Here is a 25,638-nt window from a genome sequence, read left to right as displayed (position 1 = left end):
GGAGGTAAAAAAATTACAGCACCATGCAAGAGTATTTCAAAATATAAAACTAACTACAAGAACAAGAAAACCACAAAAACAGATATTCTCATTTGGGCACGAATTCAGCATGAAACTTCAGCACAACTTCAGATTAAATCATAGTCACACTATAAATACAACGAAATACTTCATTTTCTCCAAGTCCCAGAGAGGAACACTTTTATACGACAATTACAAGAACATTGAATGCAAACATGTCAGAAAGAACTATAAAGCAAAAAGATCTGATCAGCAAAGAAACTGAAGAACTGCTAGGTGCAAGTGTCAGAAATTTAAAGTTTTGGGGACTTGTTGTTCTGTGTTCAGTTAACACTTGGCACAGCCTGAGTATGGGTCACACTCAAGGTTCACAATACAAGTAAATAAAAATCAAGCTGCTTAGAATGACATTGTTTTAAGAGGTTGAATGAGTACTTCATAGAACACAGAATCATTTTGCGGGGGGAGAGACTCTTAAAATTATGAAATGTAAAAAAAAAATGTCAGTATGAACTAGCAGAAGGTCAAAATTACATATGCATAGAAGAATGATAGCATTTTTCTCAACTATAACATATCCTCCATCTAACTGCTGCCAATTAGATTCAAAAAGCATGACTTAATTTTTCTTTAATCCAGTTATCTTTTCTTGCTCCTCTAGATTAGGCCAGTATGCAAGCATACTGACAAACATCTTTGTCCATGGTTAAAAAAACCTAACAAACAAAACCAAATAAGCCCCCCGCAAACCAAACAGCCTTCCCCTCAATTTCAGTGGGAAAGTATTTCAGTATTTTCAGTATTTCATGTTTTCTGTTGGCACAGACGTTTCCAAGTTTCAGCCACGCTGCTCATGAACCAACGTGCTATTCAATAAAGGCAGCACAATCTACATCATTTGTCTAATAAGGGAACTGCTTGACTAATTCCTCAAGACCCCAGAAAACTTCTATTTTCTCCTTCATGCACATGATATTCTGAGCCTTTCTGCAATTTTTTGATTGGCATATAACATTGTCAAGTCTCTTTCCAAAGCAGCTTCAACATTTACTTCTCATATCACAATCTCCCTTTTCCTAGTAGTCGTGGAACATGCACAGAAGAGGTTTCTGAATAGTCAAAAATGAGGCATAGAACAACATCCAAGCTTACAGTAAATCTTATTTTGACGGTGTCAACCACAGAAATGTTTCCACACTTGTACCCCAAGTCTTATTTTTTTAAAAAATTGACTCATTTCATACTTTGTTGTTGTTACAGAGAATAGCTACTTACACTTTTATTTAAATATAATACATTTTTCTTTTCTAAAAAACCCACCCTGACAAGGAGGTGAATTATTTACAAAATAACCCCAAGACATTACAGGCTAAAAATATTAGTCATTCTATAGTCCTCAAGATATTTGTATTACTCAAGGTTTCAAGGAAAAGGTGTGTACTGGAAAAAAACAAGCTTGCAATGAATGAGTATGGAGAACAGGATTTTTGGCTGTAAACAACTATGCACTAGTGATCTTACAGTACAATGTGCTTTAAACCTTATTCACACAAAACAATTCATGCTCTTCATGTGTAGTCTTGTGAAAAATAAGATGGAAGTTAGATAGGAAAAAATTCTTGTATCATAAAAATATGCTAGAACTGGACTTATCTATAGTTATTTTTAAGCTTTGCTTTAAAACAAACTTTATTTAAAAATCTTCTTTTGCTTTATTTAAAAATTAGCCTTTCTATAAAAACCACTCCTTTAAAACTTTGCTTTAAAAAAATCAGTTTTATATTAGACAAAATATTAAATTATACAGGCACGATTAGTTAAGCGGGCTGTAAGAACTCATATTATAACCCTTCATTTTCCAGTGACCTGCAATAACATTCTATGTCTACTGACAACCATAGGAAAACTTATCCACAGAAAACAACTTCTCTTTTAAAAATAAATAATTAAAAAATAAACCCAAAAATCTGTTAGACCATATTTAACTTGTAAAGGAACTTAGTTTCCAGCTGGTTTAAGTACATGCACATCTTTCATTTATCCTGGGAAATATGCGTATATATTAAAAATCCCTCAAATATTTTTTTAACAAGTGGTTTCTGATGACAGCTTTTGTACTTCCTTCAGATACTGTATATTAAAACAAAACATTTCAACGTCCACTTTTATCTCAATCCAAACCAGTGACCCTTCACACTTCAGAAAAAGAATCAAGAATGATTCTTTTTTTCCCCTCAGGTGAAAATGCACAAATTCCGTGTTCAATGGCAGAGAGAGCACAGTCTGGTCTTTTCTATGTTTTTCTTGTGTTCCAAAAGAAGTATTGTACAACCACAGGATTTACAAAGACCTTTAAATTAAAATAGACTATATAATATACCAAACAGCAGATTTACAAACCAGAGCCCTGATCGTGATGATGTTTAACTATATGTCTAACTTAATACAAACAAACAATTAATATTGGATTTTAAATCATAGAATCATCTGCAAGACTGGGGCTTATATCTCCTAAATACATTAAATAAGCTGTCATCATAATAACTATTAATAAAAAAATAACATTAAATCAAAACACTACCATCTTTTTTTGCCATAAAGTCATAGTAGTTAGAGCATCAGTGGCTGAACATAAATCACTATGCAATATAATTTTAATTCAACTTAGTATTTTAAACAGATATTCAAATATCTGCTTGAACAGATATTTGAACCCTAATATATTTAGATGGATGCTGCTTTAGGTTTATTTAAATGTTTTACTGAAAGTTTAAAAAGAAAGTTTCAACTGTAGTCCATAAAAATGTAATCAACAGTACACCAAATTAAAAATAAAAAAAACCCCAAACACAGAAACTCAAACTCAAGGTTTAAATTCTAGAACGCACTATTTGTTTGTATTAGAAGTTTTGCATCCCCCGACTAAGGAATGTGAAATTCACCATAAACTTTATCAACAAGCTATTTAAACTAAACAAAAACACAAACAAACACACACAAACAAACAAAACCCCACCCAACCCAAACCCTAAGCCTGTATTTCCTTTGGAATTTGAGATTTCACTTTAGCCACTGTCATTTGAACAGTGCCCTAGAGAACCATATTTCCTTACCAACATGGTCCATTATTGCTTGATAAGAGCCCACAGTGACTTTTTGTCCAAAATAACTGCTTTGGACATGGTTTCATGAAAAAAAAAGTCAATATAAAAATGCACACAATTGTATTTAAGTTCAAGAAAGCACTGAATTGATCTGAATTGTATCATACTGTATGAATTTCAATGCCACTCCATAGGCAAGTATATATTACGTGCTGAAGGTGTTCATATACACAAACACAAAATACATACATAGAATTCAACCCAGATTAATCTTCATTTAATTTCTAGCATAAGAAATGAGTAATTTTTGCACTTTAGAATTATGTGGAAAAAACAGAATAGGCACAATTAATTAATACGGCTTCTAATTTACCTTATTATAGCGCCCCATTGCACACTGATAATACCATTAAAACAATATGATACTATTCAAGCTCATTGCTCTAGTGTACAGGTGAAGTCTAGTAAATAGGATTCCAAGTGCTTTTAACTGCACAACTTGCGCAGCTTTACATAGTAGAACAGTGCAATACATGATGTCCCCATACTCCGGGAACAAGAGCCGAGTTTACAGTTGTACTTGTTTCACATTTCTTTGCACTTTCTGCAGCTCTAGCACTTCAACTGCTTTGTCTATGACCTCCTCATTCCCTTCTATTTTCCTCAATCTTTTCCCAGGTACTGGCTATATATATATGTATATAAAATTTAAAAAAAGTTCTTTTGGTAGCTAGCTCTCACCTGGTAGAACAAGACAGTTTCGACGTAACGGTACAGTAGTTCTTCTAGAGGGCTGGTTCACAGTGCTGGGGTGACCCCGATCTCCACTTACTTCCCAGTTCCTGACTTTGGAAGAAGATCGCTCTGGCTTCTTGGGAAAAGATTCCGATGTGACTTTCTGCCTCTTTTCAGGAATCTCTGTGACAACTGTTGAGTTCAGAAAGGTCCTTTTTGGTTTCTTCCTCACCTTTAATTTTTTTGCATCAGGCTTTTCCTTTTTAAGGTGCTTTCCCACTGTAGTTTTTCTTGTCTGGCACCTATGGATGGAGAAAGCAGAAGATCTCTGGACACGAGGACGAAGTTTCTTCCTTATCCCCTCTTTTTGCTGTTTCTTAGTTCTGGAAGATTGTTTGCCTGCAGTTACCCTATTTTCTCTCCTTCCTACAGTACACCTGACAGGCATAGGTCCTGCAGGCTTTCTGGAAAAAAATGGTTCTTTATTAGTGCCTTCCTTTCTCTTCCATATTGCCTTTGGATTCTCCTTCTCTAACCGCTCACTCCTGACAGAGGTCAGAGCTGTTTTGGTAAGTCTACTGTTAAACGGAGCTAATCTACAATCTCCTTCTACCACAGACTGGTGAGAGTTCAAAGGTGAAATGATCAGGTGTTTGAAAGAATTCTCGGAGTGACCGGATACCAGACAGTCTGTTCTTTCTGTGGAAACAGAAGATCCATCTGCTTTTTGACTTGAGGCTCCATCATTCCCTTTACCTGGGTCTAGCAGGAGAGACGCTGAAGATGAACTATGGAAGTCTGACCAGTTGAGTGACTTCGATGGCGTGGTCTCTCTCTGTATATCAGCTGGTTTCCTCATGTTTGCATCAAAGCTGAGACTTCTGAAAAGCTGTCGAACATGCGAGGGCTTTTTGGCCTTCTCTCCAACTGTCGTCTTTGGAGGCACCTTCAGAATTCGATTCGTCAGTGGGTCATAATACTTAAAAGAACACTGTTTGTATTTGTATCTTACAGAGTCCTTGCTATCTGAGGAGTTACGATTTCTCCTCATTTTGGGACTGTCTATAGGTTTACCTTTACACTGTTTTATTTCTGGGCATGAAAGTACATACACCACTGTCTTGGGCTGTACAGGACTCATAATCTTGCTATAGGACTCAGGAAGTTTAAGGGCACATAGTCTAGTTTTCATGTTTGGAGTTTTTTCATTCTCTGGCCATACGATGCTTGCTTTCTGATCAGCTGGATCAGACTCCCTTCTGGACATTTTTCTTTTTGCTACAGGGTAGTTCAATAGACTTGTTTGGGTTCCATGGCTGACCTTAACCACCTGGCACCTTGAAGCCAGACGCCATGTCCTTTTCCTAGGCATTTTAAGAATTTGTGGGTTGCATAGTGTATGTGAGGCTAAAGATGGGTTATCAAAATCAGAGCCACCACTTAAAGCATCATTAAATTCTGGCAATGCTTTAACTGATGCACTTTCTGTTCTACCACCCTCAACAATATTGTTCTTTTTTTCATCCTTCTGCTTTCGTTTCTTCATTCTCTTCCCTGTACAGTTGGCTGAGGATTCACTGTCAAAGTAGCAGCGAAAACGACCTTCCCTGAAATCACGCACAAGTTCTTCAATTTTTATATCATCTTCATACATTATTTGAGACCAAGTCTTTCCCACAAAAGAAGGAGGCACATGAGGCAGAGCTGGAAGAACTGGTTCTTCGGTAGGAAATACGACATCCTGTTTCACTGCTTCTACTTTCTCTACTGACTCACTTTTTAAAACAGAAGAGAGTTGTGTTCCATAGTCCTTATCTTGCAAACTTATTTGGACCTCTTTGAGGAATTCTATGTCTTTTATAGCTGCCTTGGGTAAGTCTGTTCCTGCGTTAACAGGTGCATCACAGTCAAAACTCATTTCAGAACCCTCTAAATGAGTATGGTCCAGAAGTGATAAAAAATTTGAACAGGGATTATTCCCTTCTTTGAAATAGATTTCTTCAGATGTAGTTCCATGACAGTATTTCAAAATAACATCTTCAATAGTTTCATCCACTGAACTTTCATCACCTCTGTTTGTCTTCATATTTTTGCATCTTGCTAGTTGTGGGGACATCCCAAGACCTAGGGAGCTGCTGAAACCCACAGTATCCCTGAGATGGAAATCAGACACCAAAGTCTCATCCTGAGTTCGTAAACCATCTCGTTTTGAGAGAGATTGACCTGAGGTAATACATAAAGAATTGGTGGGGCTGCACACAGAATTCTGATGGGAAACTGAAGGGTGTTTTGGGTGAACCAGTGCTGGAGCAGGATTCAAGCATGGGTTCGACAACAGATCACTTTTACATACCTCCATCCTCGTTTTAGCACATCCACTATGCTGAATCAGATGTGATGCCGCCAAATTCTTACAATTTTTTGCTGTTTTAGGATTAAGAGAAGAACTATGCATTAAAGGACTGATAGAAAAATGCTGAGGTACAGGGCTCACAGCTGTAAACTGGTCTTCCTGGCTATGATTTGCAATTCGAGTATCTTTCAGGATATCCCATTTCTCATTGCTATAAATGCCCACAGACTGCTGAGATATTCTTCTAACATGTTCCTGCCTTCTTTCTAATTTTTTAATAAATGGTTGTGTTACAGAAGTTTTCTTTGTGCCCTCACGAGACACGGATGGAGCAGAAGAGCATATTTCACCAACGGACTCCTGTTTTTTGCTGGAAATCTCCTTTCTGTCTCTGTTCCTCTTTTTCTCCATCTCTTCTGGGGACAGGCAAGCAATCCTAGCAGCCTCTGGAGTGACAGGGAGTGGCATGTCATCATAGGTTGGTCTAAAGGGGAGGGGAAAAAAAAAAACACAAACCACAACACACCTTACACAAATACTGTAAATACGCTTAAGATTTTTCAAACAATAGTGGGTGGTTTTGTTTGTTTGTTTAAAAAAACCAAACAAACCCTGGAGTGCATTACACCTAATGAACAAACTCATCAGCTCTGCTACTTTAGCAAAGATATTCAGTTTTTAAAAAGGGGTTGGGGCAGGTGGGAAACATTGTACGGAGCTAAAGAGAACAATTTGGGCATTAGTCAGTTACCATCTTCATGCAACCATCCATTAAGAATGGCCAAACATACATCACATTATTTTATAAATACAGCAAAGCAAGAAAATGTAAAGATATTTCCTTTAAGTTGTGAGGTTATAAAGAGGTTATTTCACTGGGGTAAAACTATCATTAATTAATACTCAGCTTTGATTGAGAAGCGGAACATTATCATACGGCACAGTATAAAAATACTATTGAGTATAAACGCCCCTTTCCTCACAAAACATGGCTGCCTGATAGGAACTCTGCACATGTTGCCAAGGAATTCCATGCTTACTGTTTGTCACAGCTACACCACAGCTTCTGACTCACTTCCATAAGGAGCCAAGTTACGATTGTTCAGCTTCACTGTGACAAGAGCAGATTTTTATATGTTCTGTAATTGGCAGTTCTGTCCTTAGGACTGCCTCAAATACAAGTGTTTATGTCTTGCAGAATTCACAGAACAGTCAGATATAGACTATTTCTTCTATGCAACACAGGAACCCATAAGGCTTCAATGTGCAACACCTGGGCAAATGCAATGAAAATAATTTTTAAAAAAGTAAATATGACTGAAGAAAGAATATTATGTTTCATTTGAAAGTCATAATCAGACCTTGTGAGACTCACATGGATGCTTACTTTAATACATGGCAAACAGCCATGCACCTCTTATGCTGCATTTGTCTGCTAACAGAAGTACTGTGAAGTAGCAAGTCACAGGACAAGAGGAAATGGCCTCAAGTCGCGCCAGGAGAGGTTTAGATTGGATATTTGGAAAAAATTCTTCACGAAAAGGGTCGTCAGGCATTGGAACAGGAGGCGCAGGGCAGTGGTGGAGTCACCATCCCTGGAGGGGTTTAAAAGATGTGTAGATGAGGTTCTTACGGACATAGTTTAGTGCTAGAGTTAGGTTAAAGATTGAACTCTATCATCTTGAGTGTCTCTTCCAACCAAAACGATTCTATGAATAAATTTTATCACACAGTAATTTCCTTTCTAATAAACATTCAGCTTCCACATTTATTGAAAATTAAAAATCAATCAGAAGCCAACAGAACTAGCAATGCTTAACAGCAAACATATGCAGAACTCCTAGAAGGACTCAGTTACAAACAGTTATAATAAAGCCAGCTGACACCAAGAAAACTTGTAGCAAGTATTTCTAACTAGTTAATTCACACTAAAAAACAATCACAAAAGACCTTATCTGAATATAACTACACCTCAGCCTTTTACTGCGAGATGACAGATAAAAGAAGAATTACAGAATCACAGAATATTAGGGATTGGAAGGGACCTCAAAAGATCACCTAGTCCAATCCCCCTGCCGGAGCAGGAACACCAAAATGAGGTTACACAGGAAGGCGTCCAGGCGGGTTTTGAATGTCTGCAGAGTAGGAGACTCCACAACCTGCCTGGGCAGCCTGTTCCCATGTTCTGTCACCCTTACTGAGAAGTTTCTTCTCAAATTTAAGTGGAACCTTTTGTGTTCCAGTTTGAACCCATTACCCCTTGTCCTATTATTGGTTGTCACCGAGAAGAGCCTGGCTCCATCCTCACAACGCTCACCCTTTATATATCTGTAAACATTAATGAGGTCAGCCCTCAGTCTCCTCTTCTCCAAGCTAAAGAGACCCAGCTCCCTCAGCCTTTCCTCACACGGGAGATGCTCCACTCCCTTCAGCATCTTTATTGCCCTGCACTGGACTCTCTCCAGCAGTTCCCTGTCCTTCTGGAACCGAGGGGCCCAGAACCGGACACAATATTCCAGATGTGGTCTCACCAGGGCAGAGTAGAGGGGAAGGAGAACCTCTCTCAACCTACTAACCACCCCCCTTATAATACACCCCAGGTTGCCATTGGCCTTCCTGCCCTAACACAGGTTTCTAACTCCTCCTGCTTATTCCCCATGCTGCACACATTGGTGTACAGGCATTTCAGAGAGCAAGCCAAGCAGACCGATTTCACCCCAGGGGTATGGGAGGCCTCCCAACCTTCATCAACTCTAGAGTGATGCCCTACTGATGCAAGCCCAGCTACCACCCCATCCCCCTTCGAGTCTAGTTTAAAGCTCTCCAAATGAGCCCTGCTAATGCCTGTCCCAGCATCCTTTTGCCCCTGCGAGATAAACCTTTCCCACCTATCACTGTTTGGACTGGTGTCTTGTAAAACCAGCTGTTATCAAAGAACCCGAAGCCCTGCCTGTAGCACCAGTCCTGTAGCCAATTGTTTACAGACTGAATTTTTCTATTCCATCACCCAAAACTGGAATGAGGGAAGAGAAAAATCACTTGAGCCCCAGACTCTTTTACCATCTGTCCCAAGGCCTTGAAATCTTTTTTCATCCCCTTCAGACTGCAGGATGCAGCTTCCTCCCCATCTGTCTGGAAGATCAGCAGTGGGTAGTAGTCCATTGGGTGCACCAGGCTGGGGAGCGTCCTGGTGATGTCCCTGATCCGGGCCCCAGGTAGACTACGACCCTCTACGATGAGGGTCAACTCTGCAGATTGGGCCCTCCGTCCCTCTCAGAAGGGAACTGCCTACTACAATTACCCTTCTTTCTTATTTGAGGCAGACTTGAGGTGTGGGGTCAACTGCCTCCTTCCATGTGACCTCGTAGGTGGGCCTTGCACCACATCCTCACCTACCTCCTCTTCAAGATCCAGGGCCTCAAGCCTATTTTGGAGGGGCACCTGGGGAAGCAAAGCAGGTAGGGAGGGGGGTTGCCCACGGCCCCAAACTGGAACTAGCTTCCAACCCTCGTCATCTTTTCCGTCCCCTACCCCTGCCCGACAGGGCAGGGGCTGTCTCAGGTCTTATCCCTCTGCCTGACAGGGCAAGGGCTTCATCACCTTTTGGGGGATATCCCCTTGGAGCCTCTCTGAGTGGCACACCAGGGAGTTACTCCACCAGTCGATTTCCTTTTCACACTCCCTGATGGTCTTCAGCATCTCAATCTCCTCCTTAGGCTTTGCCACCATGCTGAGCAGATCTTGCACCTGCTCACACCTCACATAGGTGGGATGCTGGCCATCCTCACCCGGCAGCAGCAGGCTCTGGCACTCCCTGCAGCCAGAAACCTGAATAGTCGTGGTTCGGGGCAGACAGTCTGTCTGAGTTGCTACAGTCTTCTGCAGACAAGCTCTCTTTCTGGTCAAGACCATGGCTGGCAACACTATGAGACAGTGGCAATAGGTGAGAGAGTCTAGCAAAAATGTGACAACCTCTACACCCTAGTGCACGAGTTACCACACCCACTGCTGCAGCACAGCGTGGGTGCTACTCACCCACATCACAAGCCGATTGCCCCTTCCAGTACCTCGTGGGCAGCGACGCATCGCTGTCCTCCTGAAGGCTTTTTCAAGACGAGGGGCGGGGGTGTGATCGCCCTTGCCATGATAACACCCACTCCACGTCAGCTGCTCTCGCAAGGGCTGCCGGGAGCTTCTGGGTCTCTCAAGAACGGAAGTGCCCGATTGAGAGAAAAAAAACACAGCCAAAAAAAGGCTTTCTGTACCTCAAAGATTTCACTTAATCGGGACCCAGCAAGCTGCCTCCAATCAGCTGATCTCAGGAACTTTTCTATTATAGATAATTAAAATAACAAGAGACTAGAAGGCAGTAAATACGCTGCTGGCATTTAAAAACAATGAAATCATAGGTGGCAATACAAAAAGTTTCATAGTAACTTAAGGCTTTTAGAACTGTATCTGGAGGCTAGCTCAAGTAACAACAATTAAAATAGAATAAAATAGCTGAAAAGCTGTAAGAGATCTAGCCACCATCAAGGTTTCTCAAAATGAAAAGTTTCATTTCACTGATCTCTGGACCATGTGTTAGGTGGTGACAGAGGAGCAGATAAATAAAAAATATTTACTACTTTGATATGCAAAAGGCTTTCATTAGGGTCCCTGGGAATCTAATAAAAAGTTAAATAATCATTGGGATAAGAAAAAAAAAAAAAACAACCAAACACACACCAAGATCCAGTTGCTAATATCAAACAGGAGGGTTGAACAATCAATCGCAACGGAAGATTGAAAGTAGAATGCCCTACAGCTCAAGTTAATTTTTATAACTTACTTTCAAAAACTTTTGAAGAGTAAAGTATTCAAATCTTCAGATGACAAGGAAATGCTAAAAGGATCCTTGAAATAATTTAAGCACCACAATATTCAGTAAAATTTTGATAGACAAGGGATAAAACTTACAACATACTTTGTATGACCCTAACAAGCCACATCGATTCACCAATGGCAGTATACAATTTCTCCCTGCTCAAGATGTGTTAATTTTAAATAAAATAAATCAAATTTTATGACACAACCTGCAATACTCCTTGTGTACTCCAAAAATATAACATTTTCCTCAAAGGTGTGCCATCTTTTAGAATACAGTGGAATTCTGGTTATCTAAGAAAAGTAGACAGAATTCAGAGTACAGATAAGGGTTATAGGACTAAGCTAAAGGAGAAACCTCATATAATGAAACAATCGGAAAGTTTCACCTCGAAAGGGCAAAATTTACTGCTCAGAAGTGAACAGATACAAGAACTCATAATACATGCATTCTATCAACACAAAAAAAGCCAGCTGTACTATACCTGTTGTCATGATATCTGTGGGGATGATGCTGTAAAACATCTTGCAGGAAACGCTCCATCAAGCTACTGGTACCCATACGATTCCTACAGTAAGTGGTAAAATGTCTGTGTTGGGAGCTGAAAACATGCTGGCAAAAGATAACAGATGGTGAGTTTAATAATACTGTTAACACACTGGCCAGTGCCTACAAATCACTTCCCAGATCAAATATTACACTGTTGCTATGAAAATATTTAAATAAAAAGAAAAATCTTCAGCCTTTCCTACTTTAAGGCCTCAATTTAATGATATTTTTAAACATGTTTAGGTAGCATCAAATAATACCAACAATATCAGTCTGAGTTGGAACCTAAATTAGTAGCTCTGACAGCTGCTCACAAATCTCTCATACGTAGTACAAATACTCTAAATTTATCTATAGATTACTATTAAAATATTATTGAAATTCATATGAGTAGACATCCTGTAATTCACTCAAATTGAGAATTTTCATAAGCACAGAAGATTAAATAGGCTTCTACTTTCTCATTTTAAAAGTTTAAAAGACAAGAGAATGAGTTAAAGAAAATAGTTGATCTAATGTCTTCAGCCTTGGTATCTAATGTATTAACCTTAATACTTCGCAATGCATAAAGATCACAAGATTAAAGCCACAGAAATAAACCTGCTGGATGCAATGCACAGTAGCGTGCCCCTTAAAAATGCAGACTGCAGTAGCCATGCCACTCCACCCAAATCTTTATAACAGGTAACAGATAAGAATAGTATCTTTTTCTCAGAGCAGACATTGTGCAATTCACAAATTGATTATTTTTGACTCGGTATTGTTTGTTCAGTGTAGACACTCGTATTTTATAAGCTGATAAAGCCTTTTGGTACTCCTTGTTATCCGTTGCTGAATTATGCAGAAGCCTTCTCACCTGTTCCAGATTACTGTAGTGTACATGGCAGCAATTGCAGTATCCTTGTCTATTTTGCACAGTGGATACTCCAGGCCGAGGATGTTCTTGCCCTCTTGTGTGTAAACTGGAAGAAATAGGTAACATTACCAAGACATTTCAGTTAGAAAATGGGAAAAGTTTGGTTAATTTGTGTTCTAAACATGGAAATTCTAAACATCTATTTTACTACAGAGCTGGAACAAACTTGCAAAATAAACGTTTCTATTTCAGAATTGTAATGGCAAGTAGGACTATATATTTTAAGGTAGTCCCAAGCAAATTTCACCGAAGAAAACTTTTCCTGAATGCAGAACAAAGGATAACAGGTTGAAGGCACAGCTAACACAAATGCTAATTTCATTTTGCTGAAATCTGAAGAGAGCAGTCTCCCCAGAAAAAGGCAGAATCATCTTTTTATTCTTCTGGTTTTTAGTATTTTGAAATTAAAAAAAATATATATATATATATATATATATAGACCAAACACATCTTGACACCCACAGATTAGTTTTGGGCACTACGCCACACCTTACCCACAGTTTTTAATATTATATGGTACAAGATAAAGGACCTCCACCATATTGCACCACTGTCATCCATTAAACAAGACGACAAGGTTGAAAAACAGATTCTTCTTGTTTTACATTGTGTAAGCTAGACGTCAGATCACCACCTAACTTACCTGCTATTGCTGTCCTGTTGTAGAGAGCCTTCAACACCATGTCTCTCGATTCCTATAGAAAAAAAAAAACAACATAATATTAAAGAGATGAAATAGTTTTACCTCCCATTATTATAGTTACTTCTTTTACATTGCATTTATAAAAACTAGTATTTTAAAGGATGATAAGTTTAGTAAGTTCAAGAAAGCATATAGAGAGAGCCTCTTGTCCTCAAAGTTCCTCTAAGAACTTCATAAGCTAAGCTTTACTCTTTCATGGTTGAAGTGAGTGGGAATTTTTCTACTGATTCGTCTGGGATCAAGACTAGGCAATCTACATTTATACTGTTACATCCATGATCACTGAGATAAAATGAAGCATGAGTTAAAGAGCTTATTACAGGACAAGAAAAATACATCTACATGGAAACTGTGGATGACTCACAAGTTGCTTCTTCCATCTGTTCCATAACAAAATTAGGAAATCAAAGCATCTAATTGAAACTACAAGGTGAACTAATGTTTCCACACTGTTAATTACAACATTTTTTTTAAAAAAGGAAAAAAAGAATAACCGTAACAAAAGTATCTACTTTAAACTTCTCACCCTGTGCTGAAGAAGCAGAAGTTTCATCAGATGGTTTGATTCTGTCAAACATCTGTAAGTAAGAAAAAAATAAAATAACTGAGAATAAATAACAAAAACCCCACAGTAAAGCTCACCCCCAAGTTCATCCCTCAGTCCAAGCTCCAAGCTATTCAGAACCACTATATAGTTTCAGCTATAGACCAAAACTTAACTGACATGAAGCTGCATTGTTAAAATAAATTTCTGCTTCACCAGGTTACCTTAATATTAAATGTAACAATGCATGTTAGAGAAGGGCCTAACTTCTGATCTAATTAACAGTGTCACATACTATACTTATTAATACAGTTCAGACTCTGTTAGGTTATTAAGCTACAACCTTGTCAAATTAAGTTAATTCCTTATTTTCCTAAGTTGCCTTTATGATAAAGATTAAAGATGAATGCTAATAAAAACATACAAGACTCAGACCACACAAAATAATTATCCATGAGTATTCCTCATTGCTCAAAAGACCTCCAAATCAATATTGAATCCCACAATTTTTAATTAAAATATGACCACAGCAACATGCAGTTACATGCTTTATGGTGCACAAACACACAGGGCTTCCGAGTTCACATAATCCTTTCACATTATGGAAAGCAAGCACAAAATGAGCTTTCTAGTACAAACCTTAGAGTCATCAACCTTCTTCATCCACCAAAGCTGACTCCAGACTAGCAAACAACAAGTGTTGAACAGGAGGCCATTTGTAGTGCAGGACACTTATCTTTTCTCATCCCATCTGGCAACAACGAAGTTAAAGAGTCTTTTAAAATAGAGTTAATAATGTGTGTTTTCCATGCCCTAAGGCACACAAGTTTTTATGTACCACTTTGCAAACACACCAGTCGATAAAATAAATACATCTCTTTTGAAGTCTGCAATACATCCTTCTTTTTTATGATGGAGGTTGTTTTGACAGGCTTTCCTACAGAAATGTTAACTGTTCCTTCTTGAGTAAATTTGCTCCTTTTTTCTTCCTCATAGTCTCTATGTATTAAATATTGTTGTGTTGTTTTGGATGCTAGCACTCAAGAAATTAAGTGTACTTCTGCAATAACAGAAAACAAATTAATTCAGTATTAACCAAATGGAAATGTATCTATTGAGTATCACTCATGAACCTGCTCAGAAAAAATATTGTTTTATTTGGCTTATGTTATGTAAACTAGTTAGATATTGCAATAAGAATAATAATACACTAAGTGGAAATTTCACAGCACACTGATGAGCAAAACATTTTATAAACTAATCATTATATACTCAATGAAATATCATCATTAGCATGACAGACATTAGCATTCCTTCCCTTCTCCTTTCCTCTTCTCATATAGGTAGAAAAGATGTTCCTATATGAAGCTACACACATATCATCAGGCTTGACAGATGTGTTGTTTTCTTTAAACTTGTTTTTCCTCTTTCCCTGACTATGCACTGCTCATTATAAAATAGCAGGGCTGTTACAGCAGTTATGGTCAGAAAGACTAAATACCTTAACTCATTAAAAAACACAACGCAAACACCAGACTCATTCTCCTTCTCCTAGTGTATCAATTAATGTAATAATTTAACAAAGACCCAACCCAAATACATAAAATCCCAGCTGTTCTTATAAACCTTCTAATCAGGCAACTGAGAACAGCTTTCTTGATAGACCAATGGGTCTCAGTCACCCTGTTCTGTCCCCTATACACAGCTCGAACCCAAAAGAAAGTGAAGGAAAACCCGCAAGACTATGTTTTGTGAATGATGTTTTATGGAAAAAACTTCCTCTGTGTGCTCGAAGTCAACTTACTAATTTTTTTAGGGTCTTCCTATATATATTTCCTTAAGATAAAGCTATAAATGTGGAGTGTAGTAAGAGTGTAGCAACTACTGAGGAGGCTTCCCCATCAACAGGGCAGTCAGCCAGCAGCGGCCACCACAACCACTCATCCTCATCCACTGTCCCAAAACTGGATTAAAGCACCTCAATATACAAATATTTAGTTTCATCTCGGAGATGCCAAGCAGTAGCACCTGCAATACGTTGGAGGATAACTACTACAACTACTTCACTCATCTGCAAGTACAATTCCATAAGCTACACCCCGAGGTCAACAGACAGACTCATGCACATTTAAACAAAGCTAGGAGTGCAGTAAACTTTGAACAACACAGGACTATGAAAACGACTATACTGAATTAGTACAGTCTGAATCTCCTCATTATCTTTCTACAGTTTGAGGAGGTTCAATGAACCAGTTTTTCTCACTGGAGGAGGGGGGTGTGAGGTAAAACTTCTAGGAGCATGGCTATCGCTTAGGAACTGCCAGAAAACAGAGTACAATCTTTCAGAGATACTTACGTATAAAGCCAACGAGAGGAAAACCTATTCTCTTTATTTCAGTGTTTTATGAGAAAACTAGTGTCCAGGACAAAGAAAAAAATCTGAACTCTAACTATATACAGCTTGCTTACCATTCGAAATCAAGCTCAAATCACAGGCTAGTAATGTAAAAAAAATCTGCTATGTACTTATGTTGCCAAAATCTGGAGAGCTTAACTGCAACCCTTACTTTATCAAGATGGAAACTACACCTAGAAATCCACAAAGGATTTTTCAGAAAAATCCCATAAACTGTAGAACATAGAATCATTTTGGTTGGAAGAGACCCTCAGGGTCATCAATTGGTCATCGAGTCCAATCTAACTCTAGCGCAAAAACCCTGGATGGTTTGAGGCTTTAAAGCACTTTTTTTTTTTTTTTTACACCTTTAAACTTGATGCCAGCAAGGCAGCATTTTCCTCAGTGTGTCAGGCCTGCATATTGACCCTTTAGAAAGGGAACCCTCTTTTTTTAGTCTATTTTGCTTTCTGATGGAGGGTAACCCTGTCACCTCCTACCACCTTCCCTCAAGGCTGTAGTTTGATTCTGCTTGCAAGGCATTCAGCAGGTTTGGTCTCGCCAAAACCAACATAAAAACAACCGGCTACCTAAAGAAATGTTTAGTTTGGTAAATTTCTAACTGGCCTACTTTAGCCCTCTCTAACACCGTGCTTCTTTTATCAAATTACTCTGCTTATAGCAGCCAGAGGATGAACAGGCCAGACAATTCCATTTAACAAGAGAAATCCATGAAGAGTCAACCAAAAGGCATGAAATGTCCACATAACGAAAAGCAGTGGTGCATTCTGATAGTGTATACAAGTGACAAAGGCGTCAAAGAAACTCTCCAGACAGTGTCACTCTTGTACTGGAAGGTAAAATATAAAGGTGCAAAAAGGCCAAACAAAACTGCTGGTCAAAAACACCTCACAAAAACCTCCACTGTCCATTCACCTGAGAAGGTCTGTGCTGGGCAGATAGGGGGAAAAACTCTCCCTCAAACAAAGTTACCTGTCTTCCAGCAGTATTAACACAGAGAGGTGGTACCTTATCTCAGGAACTGCTCTTGCCCCATAGCACAAGCTCGGGCTCTGGGTCGGATCCCATCCCTACTGCACCACGACCGCGCCGGGCGCCGCGGTTCTCCGCCTCACCGCCCGGCTCGGAGCAGCGGGCGTCTGGCAGGGCCCGCCGTTACGAGGGGCAAGAGCCCGCTGTGTGTTGAGGGAGCTCCGCCGCGCACGACCGAACCGCCCGCCCCGCCGAAGGGGCTCCCGCCGCGGAGCGCCCTGAGGGGACGCCCACGCGCGTTAACGCCCCTAACGGCCGCTCCACGGCGCCGCACCGCCGGCATCCCGCCGCTCGGCTCCCTGCTCACCTCCATCGCTTCCCCGGCAGCTCTTCCGTGCCACGCTGGGGTCAAGGGACGCCATCCTCTGCTTCCTGCTCCGGGTCGAGCCGGCGCGGCTGAGGCGGGGGAAGAGACCGCGCTCTGGGCGGGGAAAGGGTGGATCCACTGTTTCCCGCCCAGGGATGACCGGCTGCGCCCGCTCCGCCTTTGCGCGCCTCTCTCCGTCTCCTGCCCTCCCTCTCTCTGGGGCGAGCCATGCCTGCGGTTCTCTTACCCCGTAGCTGAGTTAACGCGGCTTGAACGGGGCCCGAAAAGCCTCGGTTCCCGCAGCCAAGGCGCTGGAAACCTCCAGCAAAGCGCGGGGCTGTGTCCGTTTGTCAGCCACGGCCGGGGTTTGTCTCGTTTGGGAGATCGCATCTTCGATAGCTTTTATTTCAACAGCCGTGGTAGTTGGTTATTCCTTCAAAACGTATCGTTTCATAATCTTAAGAACGGATTTACCGTTCATTTTCTGTCAGTTATCACAAAGACGTCTTAGTTTGGCTCTTTGAGTTCACGTTAGATCTGGTGGGTTTTGTTTGTTTGGTGTTTGTTGGGGGTTTTTTTGGTTGTTTTTTTTCCTTTTTTTTTTTTTTTCTCTGAGAAATGAGTTTAATAACACGACCTTAGTTCAGGGTCCCTTGTGTTCAATTGCAAGTTTTTAACGTTTATCAGATTTCCCGTGGGAAACCGGCTATTGCATATTTCTCTCATTATGCTGAAGCGGCAGGATTTTTTTAAGCATTCCGAGCAGGCACAGAGATAATCAACACCCTTATGTGTGAAGACAGGTGCAGATACAGGCTTGGATTGTGCAACGGGGAAAAAAAACATCTCAAATGTACCGTAATATGGGAGATTTAAACAGAACCTGTTGTAAAAAGACCCTGTTATGTGATTATGAAGCCAAACATTAGAAACGTGCACCCACGCTGAGCGAGTAATTGAACACAGATCTCAAGTGGAAGAACTGCAGGAGAAGGGCTTTGTTTAGGAGGGGGCTGCCTTCATTACTGCTTCTATAGACAAAAAAAAAAAAAAAATGTACTTAATACAGAACTAAAGTTGCTTGGTATTTTGCCTGATATTTTGTTGCCTAGTATAATACAGAACTTGGCAAAACTGGAACTCATTTAAAAGAAGAGGAGGGGGAAACTTTTGAGTCGATGTGTTATGTGTAACATAATATTTCTGCCTTTAAAGGCTGACAGGGTCTGCTAATCATTCTGTACTCGTTTCAGCTACATCTGTTTTGTTGGAAATAACTGATAATAGCTTAGCTGAGGCATCTTGGCAGATGTAAGTGTATATGGGGGAATCAATCACTTCACTAACACGGAAAGGATTTTTGAATTCAGTTCTGGACAAGTGAAAACCTAGTTTTAGATGGAATCTTATGGTTAGGAGTGGAGAGTTGTAAGGAGCACTCATACAATTTGGCAGAGGCAGTATTTCTGTGAAGATTTACATGCATGAAAACTCAGGCACATGCCCAAGTTACTGCTTGTCAGCATTGTTTAAACGTGTGTGGCAAGGACACTTTGAACCATTTTATCTTAGGCTAAAATACCTTTGTGATGGTTTATAGCAGGTTTAGTGAGTCACTGTGGCTCATCTAACTTTTCGTAACTTGTTGAAACAAGGTAAGCTCGGTTACCTAGCTGAGCTGCTGACTTTTCCAGAATGGCTCATGTAAAACAGAAGTCCTGTTTAACAAAGAGAAGGCTGGAGAGTCTGTCTTACAATGCCATATAACTTGCCCTTGGAACGTTCCTGAATGTTTTTGTAAGGATATAATGTAATATTCTATCTTTTGGACTATCTATCAAAGATAACAGAATTTAGGCTTGTCCTGCCAAGTATTTCTTGGCTTTCGGCTCCTTCTGTATTTCTGAACTTGAGGTTGCACCTTGATTCAAGCCCAGGTAAGATATTGAGAGAGATCCTTTTCCCTCTGTCTTCTTTCTCCTCCTAGGAACCTACTCACATTCGTGCATGAACACTGAAGCAGGGCTGACAAACTCCCCCTTTTAAAAATCTGTCTCTCTCCTGATCCAAACATCAGACGTTTTTTCTCTTTTCTGGTATCTATACTCATCTATTTGTTGTTCCTAAACTGTCCCGTGCACATTTCCATGCTTTGCTTTCTACCTTTGCTTTGGTCTGCTATGATTTCCCACTCCCATTAGCGAGATACGTGTCAAGGTTACACCTTTGAAAAGGATTAAGAAAATTTGACAGAGGTGAACAACAGCTATTTTCCTGAAAAGAGTCTTTAATTTCTTCTAACACTTGAGTTCAGACTGTAAAGACAGAATGTGACAAAAGAAAATCAAGGTTGGTAAAACTAGCTGGCAGGAAACTCTTGCCTACATTTTCAGCTTGTTGCATATGTGCTTTGTACATTCTAATTTTAAAAGTGTAATTTATCCTTAAATTGTTGTTTTGGTAAAATTCTTCAAAGGATCTGAGCTAAATGTAACTGACAGTTGAGGGCTGGGGTTTGAGCAATGCAGAGATTACTTTTGCTAAATGTCTGCAAAGACGGATTGCTAGAACAGATGTTTCATAGTGCCTGGTGTTAGATTAAAGCTTTTAATTACTAAGAAATGTAAAATTCTCTTAGAATAATTTTGTTGTCTTTCTCTGAACAATCTGATGCTGCCACTGTGCAATATTGGTACCAGAGTAAATGGAGCAACGATATGTTCTTCTTTGGTATTTTGTGTTGGTTTTCTTTTAGTTTTTTGGTTTTTGGTGGGTTTTGTGTGTGTATTTTTTTTTCTTTAATATCAGTTCAGTTGTATTTAATGATAAGGGTTTTCAAAGTAAAAGAAAATAATTCCTCATCTGAGTAAAAGGCAAGTATAATAGCTTCTCAAGGTAAAACCACTTGTTTTGTTTGGTGCTTTACTTAGACTGTTTGCTATTCCGCGTTTATTTTCTCTGTTATAAATATGAAAAATATAAAATGAAAAATATATGGTTTTTTTTAAATAACAATGGTCTTTTATTTGCATTGGTATGGCACTGGAATTAAATGCAAGCCAGAAAGAAAAACACATCTTTATGTATTTTAAAAAATTATTATGGGCATTCCGCTCACTTTCTCATTATGTAAAGTTGAGCTTTTTTGTGTGTGTTGTACTCGAGGTTTTGTAAATTTTAAAATAAGCATTTAACCTGATTTAACAATAAAAATATCCCCAAGATACGGGATATTAGCCTAATCCCAAATTTAAGGGATAGTCTAATTTTAATTTCGCCCTTCCTGGTTTTCATCGTCTTGCCAGAATTACCTTCTTAAGATTAAAACCCCTGCAATTTAAATTATCATTTCAATCACTTTATCATTGAAACAACCAAGAAGCTTAGCAGTTGTGTTATAATTGAATCATGATTGTGTAGGGACCAAGGAAGAAGTTTTAAATACCTTTTAGACTGAGCAGGTTATAAAAAGCATTTTTTAAATGTATGGACCAAGAATTGTAATAATGTATTTCGTATTTAAAAGGTTACTCGAAGCACTTTGCAGTTTGAATCTTTTTGCATATATCATTAGAAGCAAATCCTCCCTAAGTCTTTAGTGACTGTTATTTGAAGGCCATGATGCTGCTTTCATGAACTTATGTTTTCAGAGTTGCATGGTTTTTACCCTTTTTTTGAACTAAAATGGCTCTTAATAATACATTTCCGTATACATGTACTTTGGAGAATACAGAGATTTTCATTATAATAGTGGTGAGCAAATTTCTGAGATATTCTTACGTATCCCAGAGCACATTATTGTTGCTATTACAGCTACTCTTGCTGTCCATTTGCTGGCAGGTCATCCAGAAGGAACAGCCGATGAGACAATTCTAAATGTGTCACTTTAAACAGTATGGCTACAAAATTCAATGTTTTCAGAAAGTTTCTGTGTGATGTTCTTAATTACATTTAAAATCCATACCGTAACTCCACTGCAGTTGTTTTGAATCTGTCAGTTAGCTTAAATGAATGTGTTTTTTGGACTTTCTGCTCTAAAAGAAAATGCAAAGAAATTAAGTCAGCAGTTGCAAGGTTTGTATGCCATGGCTCTAACACCGCATGCATTTTTTCTTTACCGGACCAAGACTAGACACACTATACCTAAGAAAACGTGGAGAAAATGTGCTGTCGGTGTCCAGACAACCCTCTTGTGGAACAGGTAAAATTCACTTAGGGGGAAAGTCATCTCTGGATCATTTTCCCTTTTATAATGTGAGTTTCATTGTTACATTCTGTTTTCTGCTAATGGTTTTTCAGCTGGTCCATCTCTCTGAAATATCTGTGCCTGTTTTTCTAGGGAAGTGACACAAAGGACAGGGTCAGGAAGTTGGTTGGGGGTGCCTGTAGGTGACTTCTCATGAACTGCAGGATATTCTTTGACCTTCGTGTTGTGCGTGGACATTTTTTTTAGCTTAAAAAATAAGCGCCTCAGAATTTCTCAATTCTATTTGCTGTTGTTTTCATGTTTGTTTTCAAAAATAACAAGGATCTGAAAATGATCTGATTTGATATAGTCAAATCGGCCCTTGAAAATTGGCCAAGTTGTCAAGTATAATTGTCCATTACCAAATTTCTTGGAAATACATGATAATTTCTGAAATGTACGTGCTGGAAAATGTAGTGGAAAGTTGTAAAACGACTCAATTTCCCCATGTTGAAGGGAGCTCTACACCCTGAGAAGGGAACAGAAAAACCAATAGGTTCCTGTATTAACCACAGTCAGATAACGTGGCTGAAATACACTTAGAACAGAATGATTCTCATCTGTGTGGCAAAATGTTTTGATTAGTATGTTTTAGACCATCCTTATTTTTATTTTTATAGATATGGCGCAAAATTAATGTGGATTTTTAAATCCAATGCTAATGTGAGAGTCTTGAAATATTTTACATAAGTATAGTAGATGGCTGTTAGTCCCTTCTAGCCTACCTCACATTTTATCATAGTAGGAACTCCAAGGTGTTTTTGCAAAAGTAAGCATTAATTCCCATTACTCATGTATTTCTGAAACAAAGAGGGAGTCATCTCGAAGCTTCCTGGAGGGTTATTGTTTCCGTTTTCAAGAATTTTAAAGCTCCCAGTAGTTGAGAACCTGCCGTGACCCCTTCAAATATTCTGAATTAAATGTTTATATGCATCAATTTCAATTGAACTGTTTTAAATAGATGTAGATGAATGGAAGATGATCCTGAATGTGAAGTACCTCTGCAGCTTCCTTCTCTGTAGTGTAATTTATAGGAGTGAGTTCCAAATATATACACTACTATGTTGAGTCACTGGATGTTCTGCAGTCATTTTAAGGTGGGGTCAAAATGTATTCCCAAGGCAGTTAAGTAAGCGTTATTTCCTCTACACTGGCTGTTCTACATCATATTAATTTTTTTAATGTTCCCATGATAAACCACGTAAGATATTTTCTTACATCTGAGAGCAAGCAGACTCTCTACCTTGCTTTACCTTGGGAATAATTTAAAGAAAGATTTATTTATCCTATTCAGAAAAAAATAAAAAAAGGCAAGAAGTTAAACAAGAGTAGTTCTGTTTGGTGGTGTGGGGTTTTTTGTGTGTGTGGTTGATTTTCTCCCCCCGCCAAGGACAAAACGTAATTTTAGGCTAGGAATGCTGATAAGCAAAAACATCAGCTTTTGAAAGAAAACTCTTTCTCCCATACTGTGAAAATATAGAGACTTTTTCATGGAAAAAATTGAAAAGAGACAAAAAGAACTCTTGAACGAAAAGCCTTTTATTTGATTCGTGTTTCTTCGGCATTTCACATACTATACTGGAACTGCAATGGTTCTTTGGATCAGTTTAGTCTCTTTCCTGGTCCATCACTAAAGCCAGAAGCCTCTTCCATGTTGTTGGATGCTCTATGTTTTAATACTGAAGTCATCAGAGTTCAGTTTCTGATTTTCACCCAAGCTACACACGATTAGTGTAATTCCCCTTTGTCTAGTTTCTCATATTGAAAACGAAAAATGGCTTTTCCCATCTCCACAAGCTCCCCTCTCTTCTCTTGAAAAGAAGAGACCCTACTTGTCTTGAAAATACAAGTGTCTACTTAAATGGCCTTGACAGAAAATCCTGCAATTCTGGTATCTGCATTAATGTAAACTGCATATTTACGTTCATGGTAAGTGCTGAATCATGGGCGCACAGTCTTCCTAAAAAAAAGTTGCAGAGTAGGAAGGATTTATAATTAATTAATTAAAGAGTAAAACTAGAATGGACAAATAAATATTGGGGGTTTTAGCTGCCTCTTTGCTTAGACTGCTTTCCTATGGTTCCCTCCCTGAGCCCACTGTCCAGTTATTACAGACAGTGCTAGTTTTGCTTTCATAGAAGGCGGTGGAAGAGTTAATATTAACTTTATACACTTAGCCCTTAACCAGCAAAGTGTTTTTCAGAGCTTCTAATAACTTGCTGTAAATGGAAAATAAGTTCTTTTAAAGAACATGTGTAGGCAGCTATGGAGATGGCTTGGATCCCGAGTGGATGGAGGCAGCTAAAATCCTGAAGAGATGTGGCTCAGGTTCATCTTTGTGCTTTGGGTTTCTTTGAAACAGGCTTTGGGCAGTTTTTGAGACATTTGAATCTGTATCTTGTAAATTAGATGCATAACAGTAAATTCTTGCTTCCCTTTTGAGGGCTTCTTACCTAAGACCTCTCTATGCGACTGTAGTTCCTGGTAATTTATGTGAGGTGAAAAGGTGCAAGTTGGTTAATCCCTATATCAGTAGTAAATATTGTGAAATACAAATTGAAACATCAATCGTTTGCATAGCCTTATTTTTGTTCCTGTAATCTCTGTAGTTCTCTCTGAAAGTGTTTTTCCAAACACTGGCATTCCTTTGTATGGGAGGAGACAGCGCTTTGGCTAAAATGGAAAAATACTGTCAAGTTGGCTATTTAGCTATTCAGTGACTATAATCTTTAGCACTCAGTGACATATCAGAAAGTTTGTTGTTAAGACACCCTCTGAAAATTCTATGGATTTCAAGTGTTATCTGAGTGGCAGATATAATCTCTTATTGTCATATGAATAAAAAATTTGAATAGCTGTGGTCTGAAAGTTATGTAGAAAAGAATTCTTATATTTGGAAAATGAGAAAAAAACTCCAGTATAAAAGCAAAGTCCATGGGGGAAAAAGGCTATTTCTAATAGTATTTTATTCCAAGTATCATTCTTCATAATAAAAAGAATTGGTTTTTTTCTTTCTGTTCTTCGGAAATTGTTCTCCAATATTCATGATTTCACCCTGCTCGCTTTGTTTGCAGGAGTTACATAAAGTGCTGCTTTTAAAGATCCTGCTTGAACTTGTTTGTATATAGAACCATAGAATCAAGTCCAACCGTTAAACGTATACCAATTCATTTATATACTTGTGTGTTTTGACCTGACTAAAGTCATAGATGAATTATACTGCTTTATGCAGAATTACCGAATTTCTCCAACATGTTATACATGAAAATCTTCAGATTTCTAATATCAGCACAGAAAGAGGATGTGGACCTGCCTACCTGAGCCAATGCTCCCTTCATCAGGTGGTTTGGTTTAAATTTGTCGCTGGAGAATTTTGTTGCTGACTATGGTACATAGTAGGACAGTTCAACCACAAGTAAACATTACAGCTTTACCAAAAGGATAGGCATGAATAGTCATTATTTTCACAGGAAGGGAGGAAATTACCCTTTTCCTAATTGCCAGGTACTTAAACTTCGTCTTCCCAGAGTGGATTGTAATCGATGAGGTGTTAATGCAAACAGTAAGGACAAAGGAACAGTGAATAATTGTGGTTTTTTTTTTTAAAAAAAGAACAGAACTGTAAACAGCTGAATCCTCAAAAGGTAAGTAATTTCTTTCTCATGTTATTCAACTTAATTTAACCCTGAGAAAGAAACAGGTATCTTTTATTTGACCTAATTTGCAAATTCATGGTTGGTACAATTTAATTGAATTAGCACATGTTGAATTTAGTCTGGGGTGTTTGGTACTGCTGAGATTATCTGCATATGCAGGCAGCTTGATAAGATCGGGTGGTCCCAGCA

At 38.8% G+C, this 25,638-nt stretch overlaps 1 protein-coding gene and 1 long non-coding RNA gene across 8 annotated transcripts in view; one reads left to right on the top strand and one right to left on the bottom strand.

Moving 5' to 3' along the window:
* Positions 1-17,586, bottom strand: part of ADAM23 (ADAM metallopeptidase domain 23) — a 117,540-nt gene extending 99,954 nt beyond the window's left edge. For 4 of the 7 annotated variants that reach the window (XM_082055762.1, XM_082055763.1, XM_082055761.1 and 1 more), the window contains exons 1-7: positions 17,548-17,586; positions 14,432-14,543; positions 13,775-13,826; positions 13,189-13,240; positions 12,486-12,591; positions 11,565-11,692; positions 3,867-6,697 (exon numbers count right to left, since the gene is read on the bottom strand). In XM_082055762.1, coding sequence (XP_081911888.1) covers positions 3,867-6,697; positions 11,565-11,692; positions 12,486-12,591; positions 13,189-13,240; positions 13,775-13,826; positions 14,432-14,455 — 3,193 coding nt within the window. In that variant the 5' untranslated portion in view covers positions 14,456-14,543; positions 17,548-17,586. Of the gene's footprint in view, positions 1-3,866; positions 6,698-11,564; positions 11,693-12,485; positions 12,592-13,188; positions 13,241-13,774; positions 13,827-14,431; positions 14,544-17,547 lie in introns of those variants that run through there. The other 3 variants (XM_082055764.1, XM_082055766.1, XM_082055767.1) reach the window with 3 other exon arrangements.
* Positions 17,587-17,870: 284 nt separating this feature from the next.
* Positions 17,871-21,689, top strand: LOC309441492. The gene is made up of 3 exons (XR_014184394.1): positions 17,871-17,912; positions 19,391-19,484; positions 21,675-21,689. It is a non-coding gene; the product is annotated as an uncharacterized lncRNA (long non-coding RNA).
* The last annotated feature ends 3,949 nt before the right edge of the window (positions 21,690-25,638 follow it).

The sequence above is a fragment of the Streptopelia decaocto genome (assembly GCF_964273445.1).
Source record: "Streptopelia decaocto genome assembly, chromosome: 6".
NCBI classification, from domain to species: Eukaryota; Metazoa; Chordata; class Aves; order Columbiformes; family Columbidae; genus Streptopelia; species Streptopelia decaocto.
Note: the sequence above shows the minus strand (reverse complement) of the source record. Positions and strands in the feature narration are given on the sequence as shown.